The sequence below is a fragment of the Chaetura pelagica genome, unplaced genomic scaffold (assembly GCF_000747805.2).
Source record: "Chaetura pelagica isolate M959 unplaced genomic scaffold, ChaPel_1.0 scaffold123, whole genome shotgun sequence".
NCBI lineage: Eukaryota > Metazoa > Chordata > Aves > Apodiformes > Apodidae > Chaetura > Chaetura pelagica.
Window position 1 is genome coordinate 7088420 of NW_009953295.1, and position 23638 is coordinate 7112057.

The 23638-nt window shown below is 39.9% G+C and overlaps 1 protein-coding gene across 1 annotated transcript in view; it reads left to right on the forward strand.

Moving 5' to 3' along the window:
* The first annotated feature begins 22744 nt into the window (after nt 1-22744).
* Nucleotides 22745-23638, forward strand: part of FAM155A (family with sequence similarity 155, member A) — a 462848-nt gene continuing 461954 nt past the window's right edge. The window contains exon 1 of the mRNA XM_009997927.1: nt 22745-23548. Within this exon, the coding sequence (XP_009996229.1) occupies nt 22745-23548 (804 nt within the window). The remainder of the gene's footprint in view (nt 23549-23638) is intronic.

Consider the following 23638-nt stretch of genomic DNA (forward strand, 5'->3'; position numbering starts at 1 on the left):
GATCTCTTACCAGAAAGTCAGTGTGAAGTTATCACGAGAAGTTATCACTTCTCAATTTACTTTTCAGAGGGAAATATTTTAAGTTTTTTCATTAATTCCAATTGGATGGGCAGTTTCCAAACAGTAGCTTTCATATTAAGCACTCTGGAAATACAGGCAGGGTATTATCTGTGTTTTGAACCACACTGGAATATAGACTTGCAGTAGAGCCCGGGCACATGATGACAAGACTGAGGAAGTTCTGTACCTTCCCAGAATAAGAAACATTTGCACTAAGGGAACTTCACCAGCAGAAATCTGGGTATGATGTCTGTTCAGTATGCAGTCATTATTTCCCTGCCCCTGGGTTGAATGATGGATAAGACAGTACTGACAAGTGGAGTTCCAGCCTTCCAGACACCTCAGGACATGCTTATTTATACACTAAGAAAAAAAGTCAAGCTCTGTCTGTAAGATAAGGATCTTCATTAGTCTTTTCAGGTCTCCAAACTTTAATTTGCCTGCAAATCCATTTTGATGAATAGTTGAATTATTAAAGAAAAAAATCTATCTAAATTACTCAAATCCCAGACTTAGGAATGATTATTACAAAAGACATAATGTGAGGCAGCTGCATTGCTACTTCTCACATATCATCCTATGCTTCTAATTTATTTTAATATAAATCAACTTTTGATAGAACCTGATCTCTTAAAAAAGACTGGATTTAAACATATGGAAGAGATATTGTGGAGTGATTTAAAGAACTTTTTAAGCTTTGGGGGGAAAAAATAAAGTATTTATTATTTTTTTGGCACTTTATTTGACATTAATTGAATAGACAAAAAAAGATTGAAAATTTTCAGCTGAAATTTGAGGGGAAAAAAGCCATGAAATATTTTGACTAAATATAATTTTACTTTATGTCTGTCACATCCTGCCAGCCTGTCTTATTCTTCCTCTGTTTTGCAAGCCTAGTTTCTACATATGCTAAACAGAATAATGTATACTGTCTAAAGAGACAGTATCAGGAAATCTTCTGAAATTTACTGAAGACAAGTAACTCTGCAGAAGCAAAAGGAACTTGGACCTGAAAACCTGTATTTATTGCCACATCACTTAAAGACAGGATTTCTGTGTTTGTTTGTTTTTTTTTATAGTGTAAGTGTTTCACAAATATATAAATACTAATCCTGAAATTAAATTGGAAAATTAAAGGAGGGCTCATAATTTACTGAAACATTCTGGAAATTTTACTAGAAACCAAATAATTGGTCTGACTCATCATGACAACTTATGTGGGATCTGAAGGAGTAATCACTTTGCTCACAGAAATTTTTTGCTTCATCACCTTCCAAGATTAGGGTAAAAATATTTCAGAACATCTATAATCTTGATATAGGACCATTTCTTGCAAGCACAGGATCAGAGCGTCCCAATGGTTAGGAAATCTAGTAAGGGTGCTAGGAGACCTGCATGGTTAAAGAAGGAACTACTGGGCAAACTTAAGTGGAAAAGGAAAATCTACAGATCATGGAAGGAGGGGCTGGTCACTTGGGAGGAATATAGGACTGTTGTCAGAGGATGTAGGGAGCCAATTAGGAAAGCTAAGGCCTCCTCGGAACTTAACCTTGCAAGTCAGGTTAAGGATAATAGAAAGGGCTTTTTCAAATACATAGCTAGCAAAACTAGCACTAGAGGCAATATTGGCCCACTGAGGAATGAGGTGGGAGCCCTGGTGACAGAGGATACAAAGAAGGCAGAGGTGCTGAATGCCTTCTTTGCCTCTGTCTTTACTCCTGCAGGATTTCCCCATGAGTCGCAGATTCATATAGCCCCAGAAGAAGTCAAGATAGAGGAGAAGTTTGAGGTCCAGATGGAATGCACCCAAGGGTGCTGAGGGAGCTGGCGGAGGTCATTGCTAGGCCACTCTCCATCATCTTCAGTAAATCATGGGCAACAGGTGAGGTGCCTGAGGACTGGAGGATAGCAAATGTCACTCCAGTCTACAAGAAGGGCAAGAAGGAGGACCCGGGTAACTATAGACCGGTCAGCCTCACCTCCATCCCTGGAAAGGTGATGGAACAACTTGTTCTTGTGACTATCTCCAGGCACATCAAGGACATGGGGGTCATCAAGAGCAGTCAGCATGGTTTTATCAAGGGTAAATCATGTTTGACTAACCTCATAGCCTTCTATGAGGAAATTACTAGGTGGATAGATGATGGTAGAGCGGTAGATGTGGTTTATCTTGATTTCAGTAAAGCATTTGACACCGTCTCCCACAGCATCCTTGTGGATAAGTTGATCAGGTATGGGTTTGGTGACCAGGAAGTGAGGTGGATTAGGAACTGGTTGAAAGGAAGGAGTCAGAGAGTTGTAGTCAATGGGGTAGAATCTGGTTGGAGGTGTGTTACTAGTGGAGTCCCACAAGGGTCGGTGCTGGGACCGGTGTTGTTCAACATCTTCATCAACGACCTGGATGAGGGTATAGAATGTACCCTCAGCAAGTTTGCTGATGACACTAAGCTGGGAGGAGTGGCTGACACACCAGAAGGCTGTGCTGCCATTCAGAGAGACTTAGATAGGTTGGAGAGTTGGGCGGGGAGAAACATGATGAAATTCAACAAGGGGAAGTGCAGAGTTTTACATTTGGGGAAGAACAACACCATGTCCCAGTACAGGTTGGGGGCTGAACTGCTGGAGAGTAGTGTAGGTGAAAGAGACCTGGGGGTCCTGGTAGACAGGAGGATGACCATGAGCCAGCAATGTGCCCTTGTGGCCAAGAAGGCCAATGGCATCCTGGGGTGCATTAGAAAGGGTGTGGTTAGTAGGTCAAGAGAGGTTCTCCTCCCCCTCTATTCTGCATTGGTGAGGCCGCATCTGGAGTATTGTGTCCAGTTCTGGGCCCCTCAGTTCAAGAAGGACAGGGAACTGCTTGAAAGAGTCCAGCGCAGAGCTACAAAGATGATTAAGGGAGTGGAACATCTCCCTTATGAGGAAAGGCTGAGGGAGCTGGGTCTCTTTAGCTTGGAGAAAAGGAGACTGAGGGGTGACCTCATCAATGTTTACAAATATGTAAGGGGTGAGTGTCAGGGGGACGGAGTTAGGCTTTTCTCAATGATGACCAGTGATAGGACAAGGGGTAATGGGTGTAAATTGGAGCATAGGAGGTTCAAGGTGAATATCCGAAAAAATTTTTTTTTACTGTGAGAGTGACAGAGCACTGGAACAGGCTGCCCAGGGAGGTTGTGGAGTCTCCTTCACTGGAGACATTCAAAACCCACCTGGACACGTTCCTGTGTGATGTACTCTAGGTGACCCTGCTCTGGCAGGGGGGGTGGACTAGATGATCTTTCAAGGTCCCTTCCAACCCCTAAGATTCTATGATTCTATGATTCTATGATTCTATGATATTTTTAAGAAATTAAAACCTGAATCTAATCTAATCTAAATCTAATCCAGTAACTAGAAAAGACTGCAAGCCAGATACTTTATACATTGAAAAAAGAAACTTATGGGAATTAAAAATTTGTGTTTTGTAGAGCAAGACCATTTTTAACAAATGAAAATGCAGCAACCTTCACTTTAATTTCATTTTACAATTGTAATTCTATAGTGTATTACCCTTCATATCTTTTAGTTCAGATTGTCATATTGGCCATATAGATTTTTGGATCTGAAAAAAAATCATACTTAATGGAAAATAACAAAGCCATGCACATAATTGGAAAAAAACCCAACACATTATATTGTGCAGTGGAGTTAAAGCCTCGGGTTTTACTTTTTTTTTTTCCTTTTTTCTCTGTATTTGGCTGCTGGAATCCTTTAAAATTGCACACAGCACAACACAAACACAAAAAAAATCTGCAAATCCTACAGGTAGCACAAGGTGGACACAACACAGATTTTTCAGTTGGTGTGATGTTCTTTACAGATTACATTCTACCTTCTTGGTTCATTGTGACGGACATCCTTACAGTCTTACCTCTATCTTTCTATGGAACAGGTTGTCCAGAGCAGTTCTGGCTGCTCCCTTGCTGGAAGTGTTCAAGGCCAGATCATATGGTGTTTGAAGCAATTTGGTCTAGTGGGAGCTATCCTTGACCATGGCAGGGGGCTTGGAACTAGATGATCTTTAACATCTCTTCCAACCCAAACCATTCCATGATTCTATAATTGTAAGGAGTGAGGTTCTAAGTTCCTTAGTTAAAATTTTATTTGGGCTTGACCTGAACTTTTTGTGTGTTAAAGATCACAGAAATAAACCTGCAGTAAGTATGTTCTAAACTAGGTTATACTGATGGTGTAAATGAACCCACAAAACTAAGCAAAGATTAAAATCAGTTTCATTTGATTTTCTTTTATGTCAGTGTACAACATCTTCATCCATAGAAGTAACTGAAAACTAACTTATAGTCCATGGGGAGAAATAAACACTGCCAAAATGAAATTCATCCTAGTGATGTAGATAATTACTTTAGGAAATGATTAATTCTATCATCAAAGTGTCTGTTTCTCTGCAGTGACTATGTAGACACTTGAAAGTGACCAGTTATATAAATACAAGAAAGGCAGTTGTCTGTGTTTGATCAGAAGAATCATTACTCAGAAGTCAGCCTGATCAAATTTAAGTGTTACATATCTAGGTTAAAAAAAACTAACCATCTACTTGACTGTTTTGACAGGAAATCAGAAATCATGACAACTTCTTAATCATTTAAGCTGACTTTTGTATTTGGCATAATTTGGTTTTCATTCTGTCACATTTGCTTTGATTTCTGTGTGTTTGAAACAAAAAGGCAGATATGCATATATCTCCATCTTTTATGGAATAAAAGAGTGAACGAAGATCTTAGGTATATCTTAATCTGTAGTAATGACTGTGCTTAATTACTACTCCAAAACATGGACTTCTGCAAGAATAAGTTTACTTAAGTGCATTAAGTATCAACTCAAGAATTTAAAACACCCTTAAGAAATTCAATAGAAATTTTGTCAAGCATGATTCTCAGCAATAACTAAAGACAATAATCTAGTCCCTTTCAACAAATGTGCATCATCCATCAAATTCAAGAGCAGATGCCTCAAACAGTTAAGCTTAACTAACAAAAACAAATATAGCCATGACATTCATGACATGGTTTTGATTCCAATTAATTTTTCCCCTGTCATACTATAAATTGCTAGAACTCTTTTTTTATATGGTGCTCATGAAATCTTAATTTATTGTGAAAAGCATTTTGCTACTTTCTTAGTCTGTTTCTTTTTTTCCTTTTTTTTTTTTTTTTTTTTTCTCCTCAAAATGTGTTTTCATTTTTGCTTCATAAAATCAATGCAGTATTTTCTGCTTGGGATTTTAGTCAGATTGAAAACCAGCTGTCACAAATACCATAACAATTAATTTTCTTCATCACTTTTTCCCCTTAAAAATCATTCATCTGTAAAAACTGAAGAGATATTTCACTTATGTAAAATTTTAATTTCAGAGAAAGAACCAGCAAAAATAGAAAGTTTTTGAACATGATTGAAGACATATTTGAAGGTATTATTAGAGGAGTTCCAGAAGTTAAATTAAACCAAAATGAGAGCTAATACTTGACAAGTAGAGATGCTTTACATTCTCAAAATAATTAGGTGTGAAGAAAAAGGAGATAAATCAACCAGGTTAATGGTCTGGTTAGAAAAAATGTAAAGAAGTTAAAGGATGCCTGGGGCCATCACATTATGGAAGGGTTATGAATTTCAGTGCCTTGCTTTAAAAAATATTTTCTGTGACAAAGTTTGGCATAATTGGGAAAAAAAAAAAAGAATCCTGAAGAGATTGTATTTGAAGAGCTTAAATAGAGAGGAAACACAAGATTAATTTTTTTCAAAAAAAGGAAGAAGAAGCAAAGCACAGAACTGATTCCATAGAAAGGGTAGAAACTTATCCTCTACTAGAACTGTGCAGAGACAAACCCTTCATGGAAGTGACCTTTCTTCCGTCTTTCTATGTTTGTAAATTGTAGAGGAAAGAACTCTCTTAGAGCTACTCTCAGAGGATGTAAGAGCTCTGAATGTTCAGAAAAAAATTGTGTCGTCTTATATGTTTTTGGTGAACAGTCACTGGAATGAAATTAAATAAGTTTTTTAAAATGCAGCTATGTCAGATGGATACTATTTAATATGCATGTTATATATCTTCATATATATATTTAACATTCTGCATCTTAGTTAATTTTTGCTGCCCTGAATGCCTAGGGTTTGGTGATGGGTAGAAGAGAAGCCTCCAGTTTGGTTAAAAGACTAAACTAATTGAAAACAATGGAGTAGCAGTTTTCTATGCCTCGCTGAGATGCCAGTAAACATACCTGCTATGGGGTTATAGTGTCTTCAGTCTTACATCCAGGTGGTCATAAGTACTTGCTACTCTTAAGTTGCATGAAGTGATCAGTTCTCTTTGTGTGTAAGCACAGCTGTAGCAAGTGTTATAATATTCCTGTCTTTTCAACAACACATATTTTACAGTAGGAGTCACATCTTTTCATTGTTGGTGCCAGCCTTCAAGCTTTTGTAATGTTTTTTTCAAAAGTCATAAAGTTGTATAAGATGGTCAGGACCAAAGAAAATCACAATAAGTACTGAGGACATAAATTACCCACTTGAACAAGGAAGAAAATTTATAAATTTTAATTAGCAATATTAAATTGCTATTTGGTGCAGTTAAAATGCAAAATAATGCACCCTTGACTTGAAAACAAAACAAACCAAACCCCAAATTCTTCACAGGATTGAAAACTTAAGAACATCAAAAGGAGAATTGTACCAGGTTGTCACTGCAGACAACTCAGAGTGCATCTGCGGACAAAAATAGTCAAGATGGTAAGCTGCATGAGCAAAGAAGCAATGAATATTATAATTCCCTGATTCAAGTCAGTGCTGCAGTTTCATGAAGATTACATTTTCTTGTACTAGTCTCATCAGTTCCAAAATAAAAGTAGCAAGAAAACTGTTGGAGAAGGGTGAGAAGAGCAGCAAAGACATCCCACTAACTCTTATATGGAGATAAGCTGCAAAATACTGGGCTTGATTGGTAAGATGTTTTAAAAAAACCAAAACAAACGTGAAAGTTGTGTATGTCAGGCCTGCATTCATAACCACTGACCTGATTCAGTTTGGTATAGCTGCTATAAGTACCCTACACCTGGGCTCGAGCTGAGGATCCCAGGAGAAGTAGTAGGGAGTGATGTAGGGAATATTCCTTTTGGTTCTATACTTGTTGGAAAGGGGTGGAGGAAAGGGGACAGAGAGTTCAGCTCAGGACAACTGTACAATGTCGGATGACAGCCGGCAGCAAACACAATGACAGATGCTGGACCTGAAGGAGGGAAGGGAATCTCCTCAACGAGTGGCCTACCAGGCAAACTGAAGTCAGGAAAACAGCAGATTCCAGGCAGTCGGTCTGGATGTCTGCAGCTACACCTTACATCATCGCTCACATGTGCTGAAATCACAGCTAATGTTGTTTTCCCATGCATAGATCTCCTGAATAAGACGAGCCTTGGTAGCACCCAAACATGACAGCAAGCAAACCAACTGAAAATCCACCTGATGGAGGACATGGTGCCATCTTTAAAAATGTCACTGTGCATCACAGCTAGACAGAAGCACATTTTTTCCACATGCTCCTAGAAGAAGTACACCTAGAGAAAAGACTTTCCCAAATTCATAAAGCAACACCCAGAAAACACTGTTGCTGCCACAATCTATTCTCTGTGTCCAATCTCTCACCTCATACAGGTTGTGTGATCCCATCCCATGGTCTTAGCACAACCACAGGGTTAGTCTAAAGGCTGGTCTGAAAGGGCTGGAGATGGCTCCAGGCAAACAGCTCAAAGTGAGAGCTGCAGCCCATATGAAGTAATCCACTGGACACACTGGACTGTCATCCTTTTTAAGAAGGTGATCATGGCAGGGAGGAGAGTGGTGCAAGGCATCAAATGAAGTTGAGCAGAATCTATGATTGTCCTGAAGTAACTTCAGAACTCACAACTGTACTAAGTAGGTAACATCTGCCAGGAGGAAGAATGGAATAAGGAGTGCTCACAGGGCTTTCATCAAGATTTGTTCTTTGCCTCACATGCAGAAAGCAGAGAATGTTGAGGTATTTGGAGTGGTGGGATTCACTGGCATAGCTAACAATGTTAGCTGTAATGACTTCCAGAGAAGACTTGGGATAATCAGAAGCAGGGAAAGTTCAGAAGGTGATGCAAATAATTTCTCCACTGCGGCAGACTTAAAGAATGGCCACAGAGAATGACTGTAGAATGTGGATGGTCTTCACCTGTTACTGATCATCCTGTTTGCTGTCCCATATATCCCACCAGTGGGGCATTGTCTCAGGGGTGCCAAATCTCCATTCTGTAGGACAGGTATTTTGTGCAAGGTGACCTGTGCACCCTGCACATTGATGCAGCACAGTTTTCTGATTTGAGCATGTGGTACAGGTCGGCAAAAAACTTGTGTGCCATGTGTGGGCCTAAAGAAAGCATATAAACTTTGCACAATACATTTTGTGAAATCAGAGGGTCTATGTCAGCTGACAAGCAGTTGGGATAAGGGTACTCTGTTTTGGGAGATTATGAATGTGACAGGAAGGTTGGGTAAAGAACAAGCTTTCATATTAGCACTGAATGAGTCATAGAAACATGTATATTGTGTAGTTATGGACTACTCATAGTCCAAGTGGAGTCAATTACAGTAATATGGTTAGTGAATTCTTGGAAGGAGTATATGGAGTACCTGAGTAATTTCAACGACGTTTTCCCAAACAGGTAATCTCTTACAATGGTTCATGGTTAAGGGAAGTGAAAAAAGGAGCTGTTAACATAGTGATTGCATCTACTCCCTGCTGATATGGATTGTGCTCAGTAATTTATTCTCCTTCAATTAGAGTACTGCAAGGTGTTCTGCTCAGAATCCTTACAGAATATCTCAGTGGTTCTGCTTACACAAAAAGTCAGGCAAGCCATCTTCATGAGCACATAATGAAAGTGTCCTGTTATTTAAGCAGCTATGCTGTTGTGCACTGTCTTTAGAAAGAGAAAAGGAGCAGGGTAGGGGAGGATGACATAGGACATATATTTGCTTCAGCAGGGAGGAAAAAGGTGAATTTATACAGAAGCAGGGAAAATGGGACAGCTGGAAAATCCCTAACAAAACACTAATATGCCGTTTGGTCTGCATTAATAGTAATACTGTACTTACCTGACTTGTTTTTTGTATCTGAGATTTTTTTAACTGATCACAGGCTCCTGAAGTGTTTGGTGTTCATATTTATATTGTGAAAACATGTTTGTTCAGACAAGACACAGGATATGGCTTTTCTTTCTGGCTTAGAAAACACTTCCAGTTAATGCGTCTCTATATATCTTATTTCATCGTTCATTTCCTGTGAATGTTTTTGCTGGAAATGAAGTTTGTTAAAAATCTCTAGGAAGGGTGCATGAACTCATAGAAAACAGTCATTTAAGAATTCCAATTATCAGTTTGCTTTTTCTTGCAATACAGATTTCTTCAGGTATAGTGAAAGTGGTAAAGATGGTAAAACCAGTAAAGATGAAATGATAATTGGAGATAAAATAAGTAGATAGGGTGCAGTGCACTGAATTAATCACACTACTTAGTGGAACTGTAAACTAAATTATTATTCCCATAAAATAAATAAATTGCTTACAAAAAAAATATTTAGAAGAAAGCCAGCCAAAATCTTCTTCCAAAATTTTCAGGAAGTAAAAAACCCCTGGAATTTAGTTTTTCACTTCGTCTTATGTCCTTATCATGAACCAAATGAGGAGACAGGAAGAAGCACCTGGAGGAAGAAATAGTGGGATGATATTAAACTAGGATTGCCACAAGTGAAGCCTTTAAAAATTATTATTATTATCATTATTTTTTACAGTGCACTGTGGTTTCCAGCACAGTAATTATGAAGATATTGGAACAGCAGCTGCAGTCCCAATAAAGACTATTTTCATGTCACTTCTTACTCATTTTTATCATTCACTTTTACCACTACTTGAGAAAAATGATCTTAGTATTTCAGTGAGCCACCTCTATTTTTGGAATATATTTAAGAATTTTGACTATTAACTTTTCCAGATCTAACTTTCATAACCACTTTGCTCATGCTTGGAGAGCAAAAACACAAATGGATTTATAAAGAAAATAAACAAAAATCATGGCAAACTTATTTATGGAGTGACTGTTCTTTTTTTTTTTTTTTTTAACCTGTATTTTGAACTTTCTAAAGAATGTCCACCAGTGGTTTAAGCATTGAGTCTGATATTAAGATGATTGCAGATAAAATTGCAATGGATATATGTCAACGGTGATTACATGGAGGTGTACAGGTCTTTGTACTACGATAGTGACTTAAATACTGTATTTCTGATTAATCTTTCTAAATACACATATTTTCTAGAACAACAATAGTTTAAAAAGAATGAGGCAGAAATGCAGTTAACTTATTTAAGGGAATGCAAAATGTAACATGAAATTCAAGCTTTATATGGGCAGAGGAATTAGCTTTCTGTAAATTAATGCAGATAATTTTAATCAATCTTAAAGCTTATACTCTGCCCACCTTGCCAGCTTGGATTTAAAGGAAAGCTTTGAGAAGTATTTACCTGGGCAGACATCTCACCAATACATTTGTACAGAAATGCATCCAAGAATTATGCAGCCCTTTGAAAATGAATGATTTTTAGTTTGTTTTGTAATTAAGAACATAATTGAAAATACGATTGTTTGAATTATTAATAAGGCCAAAACTGTCTGTGTGTTATGCACTCTTAATAACTCTTCCATGTTTAGAATGAGAACAGAGACTACTTAGGAAATTCCTATAGCTCCACTGAGGGAAATGCTCAAGTAATAGATTATCCAAGCTCAAATCTGCAACACCTTATTTCTCCTTTAATGTATTATTTTTAATGTATTACAATTGTATGTTTCTTTGTTGTAACACTAGAATAATGGCAGAACCACTTTTTGCTGCATGCAGAATGTCTGTGCCCTTATTTCATGCACAAGCATTGATTAATTTAGGAACTGAAGAAATTAAGGGAAATTAAGGAAATTAGGAAATTAAGAACAACCAAGGAAACGTAACTCCTTATGAGAAAATTGACTGTGAACCCTGGGAGTGTTTTATATTCCCTTGCATTCCCTGCTGCATAAAATTAAGTATGTTTGGACGATATATGCATAGCATCTATGGAAATACTTTTATAGGACAATTTTTTTTTCATCAAATCCTCAAAGCAGAAGATGAGCAAATCTGGATCCCGTGCTGTGAAGGTATCCTGGAATGGTTAAATGTGTGAAAGGGAAGGAAATTCCTAAATTCACTTTATATTTGTGCTTTTTGCTTTTCCATGGCTCAAAAGTCATGTGATTCATGGTATCAATAGCAGGTGAGTAGAGTAAGCTGTGATGTTTACTCATAGTCAAGAGCTAATTACCTTTGCCACCTCTTCCCAACATGAATTGTCTGTATATGCTTATGATGAATATATATATTTCATTCTTCATAATGCAAAATTACTAATAGACACAGTTAATGGCTAAAAAACTTTTGTTTAGATTTTTGTTTGCACTGGTGCCTCAGGAAAAAAAAAAAAAAAAAGAGTTCTGGATGTACAATTTTGTACATAAAATTAGGAGCAGCATTCTTAAATGCATATGTGAAACTTAAAGCTTTAATTTTTACATCCAAAATTATTTTGGCATTGGAGAGCTAAACTTACATGCTCAGAATCACCCTGAAAGAGCCTTTCCCTTTCTTTCTTGGCAAGTAAGAGAGAAGTCTTTATTAGGCTAAAATTAGCTACTAGAAAATAACTCCTGCTCCCCCCAAGAATCACTAGTATATATGTTACAGCACCTAAAGATTGAGAAAGTTGCCTAGGGAATATGACAAAGCCTCTAAACTGAAGTTATGTAAAGTATATAGGCTGGTTTTGTGCCTCAGTAGAATACCATAAATATTTCAGTCACCTACATACTGTCTAAATATCTAGTTAACTTTCAAGATCTGTTTACTTTTTTGCTACATTTAATGTTAAAAACATGCCATCATTTTTGGACTACTCATTTATTCAGCTGTAGCTTCATCATCTGAAGGGTAGAAAAGTTGCAATTAAAAATCAAGTTTCTGCCAGAAGACTACCAAAAACTAAGACATTTTCAAGTCCCAAATCCACATTTCTGCATGGAATTTCTCCATCAAGAACTTTCAGCTCTTCATATCATTTTATATATAAAGCAAAATAAATTATCCAGTATTCTTGTCCTTTCTTTGTGCCACTTCTTAACCAAGCTATGTTGGTTTTGCTTTTAAAATATTTTAAGACAAGAGTATCTTCATTCTACTGGTATATTTAAAATCAGAAGTCCAAAGCATAATTTAAATTTCTTCTGCCCTGACACCTTTTAAGAGCAACACAAATTTCACAGTCTTGAAACCCCAAATTTGTCCTGTTTATTCAAGCTAGTTGCTGCAGAAATTTCATACTGAGAAAAGCTCACAGCTTTCACAGTAGTTGATAAATACGGAATCCAGAAACATTTATTTCAGTTAAAAACCAGGCAAAAAGAAAAACAACAGTTTTCCATTTCAAATGGGCATGTCCAAGTTTCAGTAACCTGTATAAATTATGGGCTCCCCACTGTTTACTCCAGAACTGTCTTTACTGACATGACACATTTACCTTTCTTGATCCTGTATGTATATTAACCAGTTATTAACATCTTATTATTTTAACTGATGTCCTGCATGTTAGAGAATCTACAGAATAGTCTTAAACCTTGCTTTAGGTGACAAACTAGACTAGCTCACTCCTGAGGCTCAGTGGACAGAAAGAGATTCTTCTGCAGGATGATGCACAGAAGGGGTCTAATTAAAACTGTTCTCTACAAAAGAGCCTATCTCTCTGCACTGACTAAGGAAGGACTTCAGAGACATTAACCAGCTCACCTAAGTGAATTCTTTCCATCAGCGTTAGGTTAGGTATCTAAAGCACAGTGATGGGTACCCCTTTGTTTTGCATTTTTCTTTCTGTACTAAAAGGGATTCTGGTCTGTAATTCAGGCTTTCAAGGGCTTCTCTCTTACGAGTAATTTTAAGAAAAGTAAAACAGAAGTAATGACACCTTGAAACGACACTAATTATTTTAAAGAAATACCAGAAAGAAGCTGAAGATCATTGCCTTTCTGAAGCATTTAATCTCTTATTGTTTCATGAAAGAAGGTTGTAGCAGGGTGGAGGTCAAACTCTCCTCCCAAGTAACAAGTGATAGAAAAAAAGGAAATGGCCTCAATTTGTGCCATGGGAGGTTTAGATTGGATACTAGAAAAAAATTCCATACTGAAAGGGTTATCAGGCAGTGGAACAGGCTGCCCAGGGAAGTGGCTGAGTCACCATCCCTGGAGGTATTTAAAAGATGTGTATGTAGATGTGGTGCTTAGGGACATGGTTTAGTGGTGGACTTAGCAGCACTGGGTTAGTAGTTGGACTTGATTATCCTAAAGATCTTTTGCAAACAATAGAGTTCCATATGATTCTGTGAAGCCTGTATGCAGCAAAGCCATCCAACACCATATGGAATGATGGTCTGTGGACTCTGAAAGCATGTAGCCACCTCAGCAGCACATATTGTGCTTCCACTGGCCCTGGGCCAGCTGTGTTTGGGGCTTCAAGAAGATAATAGCCATAATGGTGGCACTCAGAGACAGAGTCTCTCTGCCTACCCCAAGCAAGACTGAAAATGCTAGGTCAGGGGCTGGAAGCTGTTATTTGCTGTGGTGCCATGGGAGAATGTGAGTATTACACAGCCACAGCTGGCCATCAGGAGCTCTCTCCAGAAGCAAAAAGAAGGACAAGATGAAATGAAAGAGCAAAAAAATGAACTTCAACAGAATGTGAGACTCAGTGAAGCTAATTAGGACACTGAAGTACCCAGTATACTTACATTTCCTTTCGGTGTCTTCCCCTCTCTCCTCCCAGAAAAAAGCATGAAAATAAAGCTCTTTTTTTTTTCCCAGCAATGTGGTGTAATGAAAACATAATATACCACCAAATATCAAGTAATGTATTTTACTGGAAAATTAGAAAAACAGTACTGTTAATTTATTCTGAGATTGAGAACAACTTGAATGAGATCCCTTTTGTAGAAATTCTGAATTTGCTTATTCACACAGGTATATGTGTCACTTAGAAAGGAGGAGCAACCTGATTCAACTCAATTAAAAAACCCTCAGTCCTTAGGAGCTAAATGAGGTAAGAAATAACATGATATGCTGACCTATATAATAGCCCATCAAGAGCTGAATTCATTGTTTTTATTATTTAAAACAATACTTTGCAGACATTAGGTAATTCACCTAGCCACCCCTTTTTATAAATACGGATGCTGGGGAAGAGGCAATGAACGCTTCACTACAATCGTGCCCCATCTGGGAACCACACTCATCTGAAGAGCAGAGACAGAATAAAATCTCAGGAGTTTTTTTACTTGCAGGCTGCACACAGTTCTGTGAATATCTTGCAGTGCATATGGAAGCTAAGCCAAAGCCTTGAGAGGATTGCTGGTGCCATCCCAGACAATGGGACACATTTGCCTTGAGGTCAGATGCATTAAATTGATTGTGGGATGACTCCAAGAAGACCACAAGTGCTTGAGTCATCCTACAGTTTGAGTCACATGCCTCCTTCACAGGAATACCCTGGAAGGCATGAGAGACTGGGAGAAAAAAATCCACCCTCTCTCTCCCTCACTGGCAGATGGCATTGCAGCCACTTGACAGAAGGCAGGATATTATAGTACGGTGGAAAAGGAAAGTCCTGGGTCAAAAATTAAGGAGTGCCAATGTATGGTTCATTCATGTCTGCTTTTCTAGTAAACAGCAGAATAAAGCTAGTATGAAAGGGAGGAGAAAAAAAAAAGTCTCCAATATGCATTTCCACACTCGTTTACCCACTTTGGGAGGAATATTTTGCAGGACACAAAGGCAAAGCTGGCTGATTAACTTAAAATTATCATTTATCTTTTAGAGAATTAGAATGCCAAGTTGGAAGGGACCTCAAGGCTCACCTAGTCCAACCTTTCTAGGTACTACTACAGTTTATATCAGATGGCTCAGCCATAAAACTGTCAATGTAGAGGAATCTACCACTTCCCTTGGAAGACTATTCTAATGTTTGACTGTCCTCATGGTGAAAAATTTACCTCTTGCGACCAATCAGAATCTCCCCAGGAGCACCTTCTGTCTGTTATCCTTTGTCTTTTCCATGTGACTCCTTGTAAAAAGGGAGTCTCCGTCTTCTTGGTAGCCACCCTTTAAATACTGGAACATGGCAATAAGGTATCCCCAAAGCCTTCTCTTCTCAAGACTGAACAAACCCAGTTTTCTCAGGCTCTCCTCATATGGCAGATCCTCCAGTCCCTGATCATCCTTGTGGCCCTTCTCTGGACCCTCTCCAGCCTGTCCACATTTTTTTTGTAGAGTGGGGACCAAAATTGAATGCAATACTCCAGGTGTGGTCTGACAAGCACCAAGTAGATCAGGATGATGCCTTCTTTATCTCTGCTGGTGATGCCCTTGTTGATGCACCCCAGCATCCTGTTGGCTTTCTTTGCCACTGCAGCAACACGCTGTTCACTCATGTTGAGCCTGTTATCCACCCAGACCCCCAGGTCCCTTCCCTGAGGCCTGCTCTCCAGCTATCTGGAGAGCAGTTTGAACTGTGTTTCAGGGACATCTTGCAATCTCCACAATTTAACAGAGATTATGGAGAGTGGCTTTGCAATGACATCAGACAGCTCTCCCAACACCCTAGGGTGGGCGGCATCTGGGCCCATCAATATGTACAGATCAAGCTCCTGTAATAGTTGACACACCAACTCTTCCTTCAGTGATGGGGGGTTGGTGTCAGTGTCACGCTGGATTTTTGTTCCTATGGCTTGGAACCCAATAGCACTGATAATTAAAGCTAGGGTCAATAGGCAACAATTTCAAATTAATTTATTCCATAATCAGTGGAAAGAGATGGCAGAAGATTATTTGCCATACAAGAGTACTTGTCTTAGACACCTATTTAAGAATGGAATAAGCTGTGCTTTGGAGGTAGCTGTATCTTTTTATTAGCGAGATGATGAAAAGACAAGCTTTGACTAAGTCTAGATAACTAAGGCTGAAACAATTTATTTTTAAGGATATATATGTATATATGTAACAATTATAATGATTCAATTGATGGTCAAGCTCTGTATGTCCACACTCTTAAATGTATTTAAAACACATTGCAATCATGAGCACTCAAAACATAAAGGTATTATCAGATTTTCATGTGGTCAGTCTGAAAAGCATTTTGTTGGATGTTGTATTTTCCAGGGAAGTGGAATAAAATGTGAGGTAATAAGCAGGAAGAAGTTAACTTGCTAACATACATTCTTTCTAAATTAATTCTTTCCCTCATTTCTGCATTCTTCGTACCACAGACACAGGTGGATGTGGGAATATAAATACAAGCTACTGTGAATTCTGGAATAGCAGCATTGCATCAGTCCATCACAAACAAAACCTGCCTAATGCAAGCCCTGTAACATAAGCTGATAAAAAATATACTCTAGTAACATGCTGAAACCGAAAATCAGACTATGAATTAAACAGTGAGGTAATATCTTGAAGCACTTTTTTTTTTCTTTGAGTGAGGTTGATAGAGAGCAAATGAAAAGTATTTGATAAAATAAAACAGTATTTTTTTCATAGTGCACACATTTTTTATGTTTTCTTTAAGGAAAAGATTATAGACGAGTATTTCTTAGAAAAATCAAGTATGATAATCTTTCCCACGAGGTGAATTTTGACACAAGGAATGCCTGGGATATATACAAGGCAACCAGAGAAGAAAAAAGATGTCTTTAATGTTTGTAAAGACTTAGTCAGACTATAGCATTTATTAGAATACAGAAAATCATGCAATTAGTAAGAGAGGGAAAGGAGAAAAATATTTTTAAAGGTGTAATCTACCTTTTGGTGTTCTTTCAATCCTTTTTCTTCCATTCCCATACAGGGGGAATCCTTATTCTTCTGTCTATTTCCTTTCTATAAGCCTCGTTCAAAAACCCAGTGTAATCTTCCCCCTGATCTCAGCATGCTTTGGATCAGACCTTACTCTAACAGGCACAGGCTAATTTGTGTGAGACATTTTATATTATCTTCTTCCTGCTGCAGTCATGTGCAAAAGTTATATTTCACTTGTTTGATGGCTTCAGTTAATGAAGAATATCAGCTCATACCGAAATACACCAGCTGGATGTAATATTATGACTGAGCTCTCATTATAAAGATGTCATGATAAAGATGACCTACAATTTTTTGAGAGAAATTACTGGACTCCAGATCCCATGTTATCAGTTCATTTTTCCATGGCTGAAAATGTCAACAAACAAAAATATGTTCTTATTGTCTAACAAGAAGTCTCATAGGATACAGAGCAAACATCTGCAGTATAATTCAATCAACTTAATGACATGAGCATCTTCATATCTTCCAAGTTCATACTACACAGCCTTTTAAAATTAAGTCTTACAAACTTTTATAATTTGCTGGGTGATCCCCTAATTTTGTAAGAAGAACTTTAAAAAAACAAAGCAAAACAAGCCAAAGTGACAAAATTGAAGATAATGTGGAAAGTGGGAACAAAGGAGCCTGCAAGAATCTTAAAATCTGAATTAGAGCTGTTTGAACAGGGATTAGTAGCTCAGTGTCTGCTAACATTAACATAAATTGCCCACTGCTTTGGAGCAATCAGACCCAGCCGCCAGAAGCTTTCTCACAATAATTCAGCTTCCTGTAAAATACTGAATGGGAAACTAAAACACTAGGAGTGGGATTTCGATGGGAAATAAAATTAATTATTCAGTGTTCTTAACTTGCTTGTGCCTTAAAATCACCATGGATATTATACTTAACAAACAGATAATTAAATCTCTGACTACCCAGATACTAGGTAAAACAATACACAGAATTTGTTTTAGGAAGTCAAAATAAAAGAAAAGTATACAACTGTGAGGATGCTGAAGCACATACTTGAGATATCATTTTGACCACAGAAAATGTATAGATATTCCTATCCAATAAAATGTATTAAGTTGAAAAAAACAGTTCATACAAGAGGAAGTAGTAATGGGCCTGATAATATTTGTTTGATATTAAAAGTGCTAGATGACACTCTAACACAAGGGTTTAACTGACTATTTCTGTTAACAATTGTTGCAACAATTTCTCCTGTTAGTTGTATCATTCAAAACCAAAATAAAATTAAATATATTATTTTAAAATACTGCAAGTTTACAAAAAGTGCTGCTTTGCAATAAAAAAATACATTTTTTCTTATATAAATAATACACATTACAAAGACAAGAGACAGTTCTCAAACCTGTTAAAATAATCTGAAAGACCTACATGCAGCTCTTCAGACCTTGAAATTTTGTATCAAAAAAATAAAACCAAGAGACTAATGCAGGAAACTAATATATGCATGATACTAGGCAAAAATGCAGAAACGTTTACTCAGCCTTCTATTCTGATGAGTGTTTATCACCATTAATGTGTTATGTAAATTATTTCTGCTTGGTAAGTTAAAGTACATTCACAAAGTAAACACACGGTATGTAGGTTAAGCAATAGCTTCAAGTCTCTGAAATGGTGTGCATGCTCATTCTGTTAGACTTTGCCCTCAGTGCTCAAAATATTGTGTCTTACATATAATGAGCCAAATAATTAAAGAACATTAACTCTGATTGTATTGACTGAAGCACTGTATGGCAGAAGTGACACTACTTTGAGGAGATCCATCTGTGGAACGTCTGATGACCCCACCAGCAAGGGAGACAGACTTTCAAGAGTTCCTCACACTTGCCAAGCTTTGGAACGTGAGTAATAAATATTCCAAATAAAAACTGCCATGTCGAGCGAAGCCATTATTTTGAGCTACTAGAATTATTTAGGTTGAACTATGAATATGGGGATGTTCTTCTGTAATTGTACTCTTGAGGAAAGTTAGTCCTTTTTCTTAACAGTCATATAACTCATTAGCCTACTTTTAATAAAATTCTGTTATTTAGATCAGATTTGTGATTATAAAATTTGGAGGATGCTTTGAGAGAAAGCAGCTACAGTATATACTTCAGGTTCTTTCCCCCACTGCATGCAATTAGCGTCTTGATTTTCAGGTATTATTTTACAGCCTTATTTTTTTCCCTTGAGCTCCAAGACCTAACACTAAGGGGCACCAGAGAACTGAACTGCATCTGTTCAGATCCACCAGGAACCAGCTGCTGCAACTAACATTGTAAGTTATTCACCGTGCTAGGTGGAGAGAGAATGGGGCTTTGGGGGAAACGTAACAGGCGAAACAACAGTTCTGCTTGACACATTCTCTGTTACAGAAAACTGTCACTGGAAAAGCAAGGACGTGCTCATTTTGGGAATGCTGAATGTCTTATTATAGTTTATCGCTAGGTGCTGAAAATGAACTCTCACTTGATTTTTCCAGACAATAGTTGGGAAATGCAGGAAAATATTATGACTTGAAAATGGATTTTTTTGAGAAGCCATGTGCATCTAAAAAAACCTAGCAAATTGACTTTATTTTCTTTGATCCTAGACAAGTGTAAACAGAGGAGCACAGGCTTAGGGATTAATTATTAAGTTTTGGATGAGGTCTGGATGCCAGCATTTTTTCATTACCAGTTTCTTAAAATTCCACTATGGAGATAATTTCTAATTTCCCTGTATATTGCAAAATTGCCTATTGCACTCTCATTTCCCAACGGGACAACAAGAAAACAGTATTTAAAACCCAATAAATAAATCAAGCCGGTTTGCCAGATGAGGAATCCAAAACTGCCTTCCTTCACCCCGAGTTTGGCTGACAATCAGAGAACAATTATGCAGCCAGTTCCACGCATCTTAATAGACCACATTCTGAAAATCTCAGAGCTGATGTGAGGAACCTGTTGTTTATCCTAGTTATTTGTTTTTCTCCTGTATTTCTGTTTCAGTCCCTCTATTCCACCTCAAAATATATAACCAAACAAGCAGAATATTATTAAATAAATTACACTACATGCTTGCCTTTTAAAAGCTCAGTCACAGTCTTCATAACCAAACAAGCAGAATTTTATTAAATAAATTACACTACATGTTACAAAAGTTGTTCTGCTTGCCTTTTAAAAGCTCAGTCACAGTCTTGTCCCAGAATAGAAAGCATTATAAACGTGCAGATACAGTACAGGGCCCAATATGTCAAATCATTGCAATCAAAGCTCCAAGACCAAAATTAATAATGTACCATTAGCAGATGGTGTGAGCTGATTGACTGAGAACTGCAAAGATACACTCTGATTTGAGTACTGTAGACTTTTCCTTACAATATTAGCACTTATTTCTGTGTCTTTAAATAGTCTATAAAAATGAAATTCACAGATAACTTCTCTTCAGCGTAGAATTTGACTCATAGATCTTTTAAGGCCACATGAGACCATCATGATAATGAGCTTTGACCCCCGGCATAACACAGGGCATAGAGCCTCCCTCAGCAACTCCTCCCTCAGGTCTGTGTCTTCTGTTTGAGGTATATCATCTCCTTTTGAGAGACATCTAGCCTTGATTTATTACTCAAAGTGATGGAAATTCCAGCACATTCCTTGGTAAGCTCATCCCTCATTTAACTACGGGTGCAAACAGAAAAGGTACAGGTTTTATCATCCTCTGATACAGTTTAGTTTCATAATTTTTCCCACACCTTTCAAAGCTGAATTAGAGACTCACCAGATATCTATATCAGCTTATAGACCATGGCCGTGTTTGTTACAGAGTAAAGCTCTCTTTAAAAAAAAAATAATTGGGAAAAGCCACCTTTTCGGGTACATTGTGCACCTTGTTCAAGGGCCATTAACAGTCCTAAATGGTCTGTTACTCAGGATAGAGAAAACCTCTAGAACAAGGAAAGCAATGGCCTCTAAACCTTTCCCCAGTCCAACAGAGAAAGTACTGGTTGTGCTATGGCCAGACAGCATCCCTGATGTCTCAAGAGGAAGACATGGTAATTTCAGGCCTTCATCCTTTAATGTTCAACCTCAAGCTGGCACCTTCTCTTGGGCGGTATCCAAGTTTTCCTGTCACTGTTGCATTAAGGTGTGTCTCTAAGGAAGATGAAGGTAATTTAGGAGGGACCAAACAGTAGGTTTATTTAAGCAAGAGACCCTTCTGGTAGGGGCCATGAGGTGGTGGGATCTTTGCTTTGGGTCTAAGTGGAGATCATCAGTGACTCATCACCCTAGTGGGAGAGTTAAGTCTGCTGCACTCTGTCTCTGCAAGCAGTGACATCTAAAAGGTGAAACACAAATACTGGCAGTTTTTACCCAGCTCCTGTGCTGGACCAGGGTCTTGCAAAACTTCTTTTGGGGGAGCAGCTTGGGGTTTATGGGCATTTGCCCTTCCAGCCCGCTAACTGAAAGTCAGGCAGCTGTGTTCAGGCATTTTAGTGTGGGGGCAAAACCTGCCAGGATCTAGCTCCTGGAGTTTCATGTGCCATTTGTGATTTGCTATGACAAGGACAGACACAGTGACAGACCTCTCCAGCTACCACCCTTTGTGGACGTGGTGTTTCAGGGCCACAAAGGGAAGGAGACCCTGAAGGAGAGAGGGCTAGAGGGCTGTACCAAGGAGACCCTTCAGTAAGAACATCAGCAAGAGTTGCACTGAGGAAGCCCGTTGGAGGGGCCATGTGGTCCCCAGTGCCTCTCCCACCTCCTCCTCCTCCTCAGGCAGGAGGAGGCAGAGTTGCTGCTGCTGCCAATGCGCCAGGATAGAGAGAACTCGGCGCGGGAGGAGATGACGCAAAAGGCAGAGCTCCCCCCAAAAAAGTGTTTCTCCAGGACGAAGATGGCGGCAACTTAGCCCAGGGGCCCAAGATGCCTGTGCCCATCGGGGGCCCCCAGCCAGGCAGTTCCGCCCCGTGCGCCCGGGGACCTCGGCAGTGCTCCGGGAGCCCTGCAGCAGCGTCTCTCCAGTTAAGAGCGGAGAGGGGAGAGGAGAAAGAGGAGACGGAGACAGCGGTGCAGGCATCTGTGCCGCGGCTCGGGGCTGAGGAAGAGGAGCAGCGGCGGCGGCAGGGAGGAAGAGGAGGCGAGGAGTCCTCCCGGAGCCGTCCGTCGGCAGCGGGGGACGCGGCATGCAGCTGTCCGGGGGCAGCGGGCTTTTCTCTGGAGGGAGATGGGGAGCTGCAGTCTGACCATGCCTGGGTGAGAGGGGGAAAGGACCCGCCGCGCAGCCCCGCCACCACCAACTATCACCACTACGACCACCATCTCCTCTCCCTCCTCCTCCTCTCTCTGCGTTATTGCTCTTATCTTCTCCACGGCACTCCGCGTTGGATGGATTGGGGCTGCTTCGTGTGGTGAGACCAAGGCAGAGCCACCGGCGAAACCCAAGAATATCTCAGAGGAAGAAAAAGAAGAAAGACAGAAGGAAAAAGAGAAAGAAGGAGAAAGAGAGAGAGAGAGGGAGAGGGGAAGAGGGAGCGAGCGAGGGAAAGAAGCGAAGGCAAGGCAAGAAAATCCCCCCAATCTTTTAAGTCAATGCATATTGTGGTGACACTGGCAAAGGAGCCCTCACGGTGGAGTCGGCCAGGGCTGTGCGTTCCCAAAATATGACCAGGGGTGCTTGGATGTGCAGTCGGCAGTATGATGACGGCTTAAAAATCTGGTTCGCACCCCGGGAGAACGAGAAACCCTTCACGGATTCAGAGAGGGCTCAGAAATGGCGACTGTCCCTGGCATCGCTCTTGTTTTTCACAGTCCTGCTCTCTGATCACTTGTGGTTCTGCGCCGAGGCCAAATTCACGGGGACCGGAGAGAAGGAGCAGCCGCCGCCCGAGAAGCCGGAGCCCGCGGAGCCGGAGCTGCTGGCGGGGATGGGGGACCCGGCGCCCCCCGCGCCCCGGCTCCTCGCCCCCCCCTCGCCCTCCCTCCCGCCCTCCCCCGGCAGCAGCAGCCGCCGTATCAACGGCACCGAGCCTCGGCACGGCAAAGCTGCTTTCCTGGGGAACTCCACCGCCAGGCCCTTGGAGACGTGTCCCCCCCCGAGCTCCTCGTCCGGGCAGTGCTTCAGCGTGGGGGACGCGGAGGCGTTGTGCCGGCGGCGGGGGGAGCCGGGGCGGCCGCCGGGAGCTGGGCAGAGCCCGGCACCCGGCTGGGACCTGACGGATTTTTACCTTTCCTTTTGTAATTCCTACACACTTTGGGAGTTGTTCACCGGGTTGTCCAATCCGGACACTTTGAACTGCAGTCTGGATGTGGTGCTGAGTGGGGGTGGCTCCTGCAACCAGTGCGTCCAGGCTTACCAGCGCTACGACCAGCACGCTCAGGAGAAATACGAAGAGTTTGAGGTTATGCTCCAGAAATATTTACAGTCGGATGAGTACTCGGTGAAATCGTGTCCTGAGGATTGTAAGGTAGGAGCCCCTGCTGTGTTTCCTGTCCCTGGCTGGCGGGCTGGCGTGCCTCTCTCGTCTGTTGTGGCTGCCGTGGTCCGTGTTTTGGCT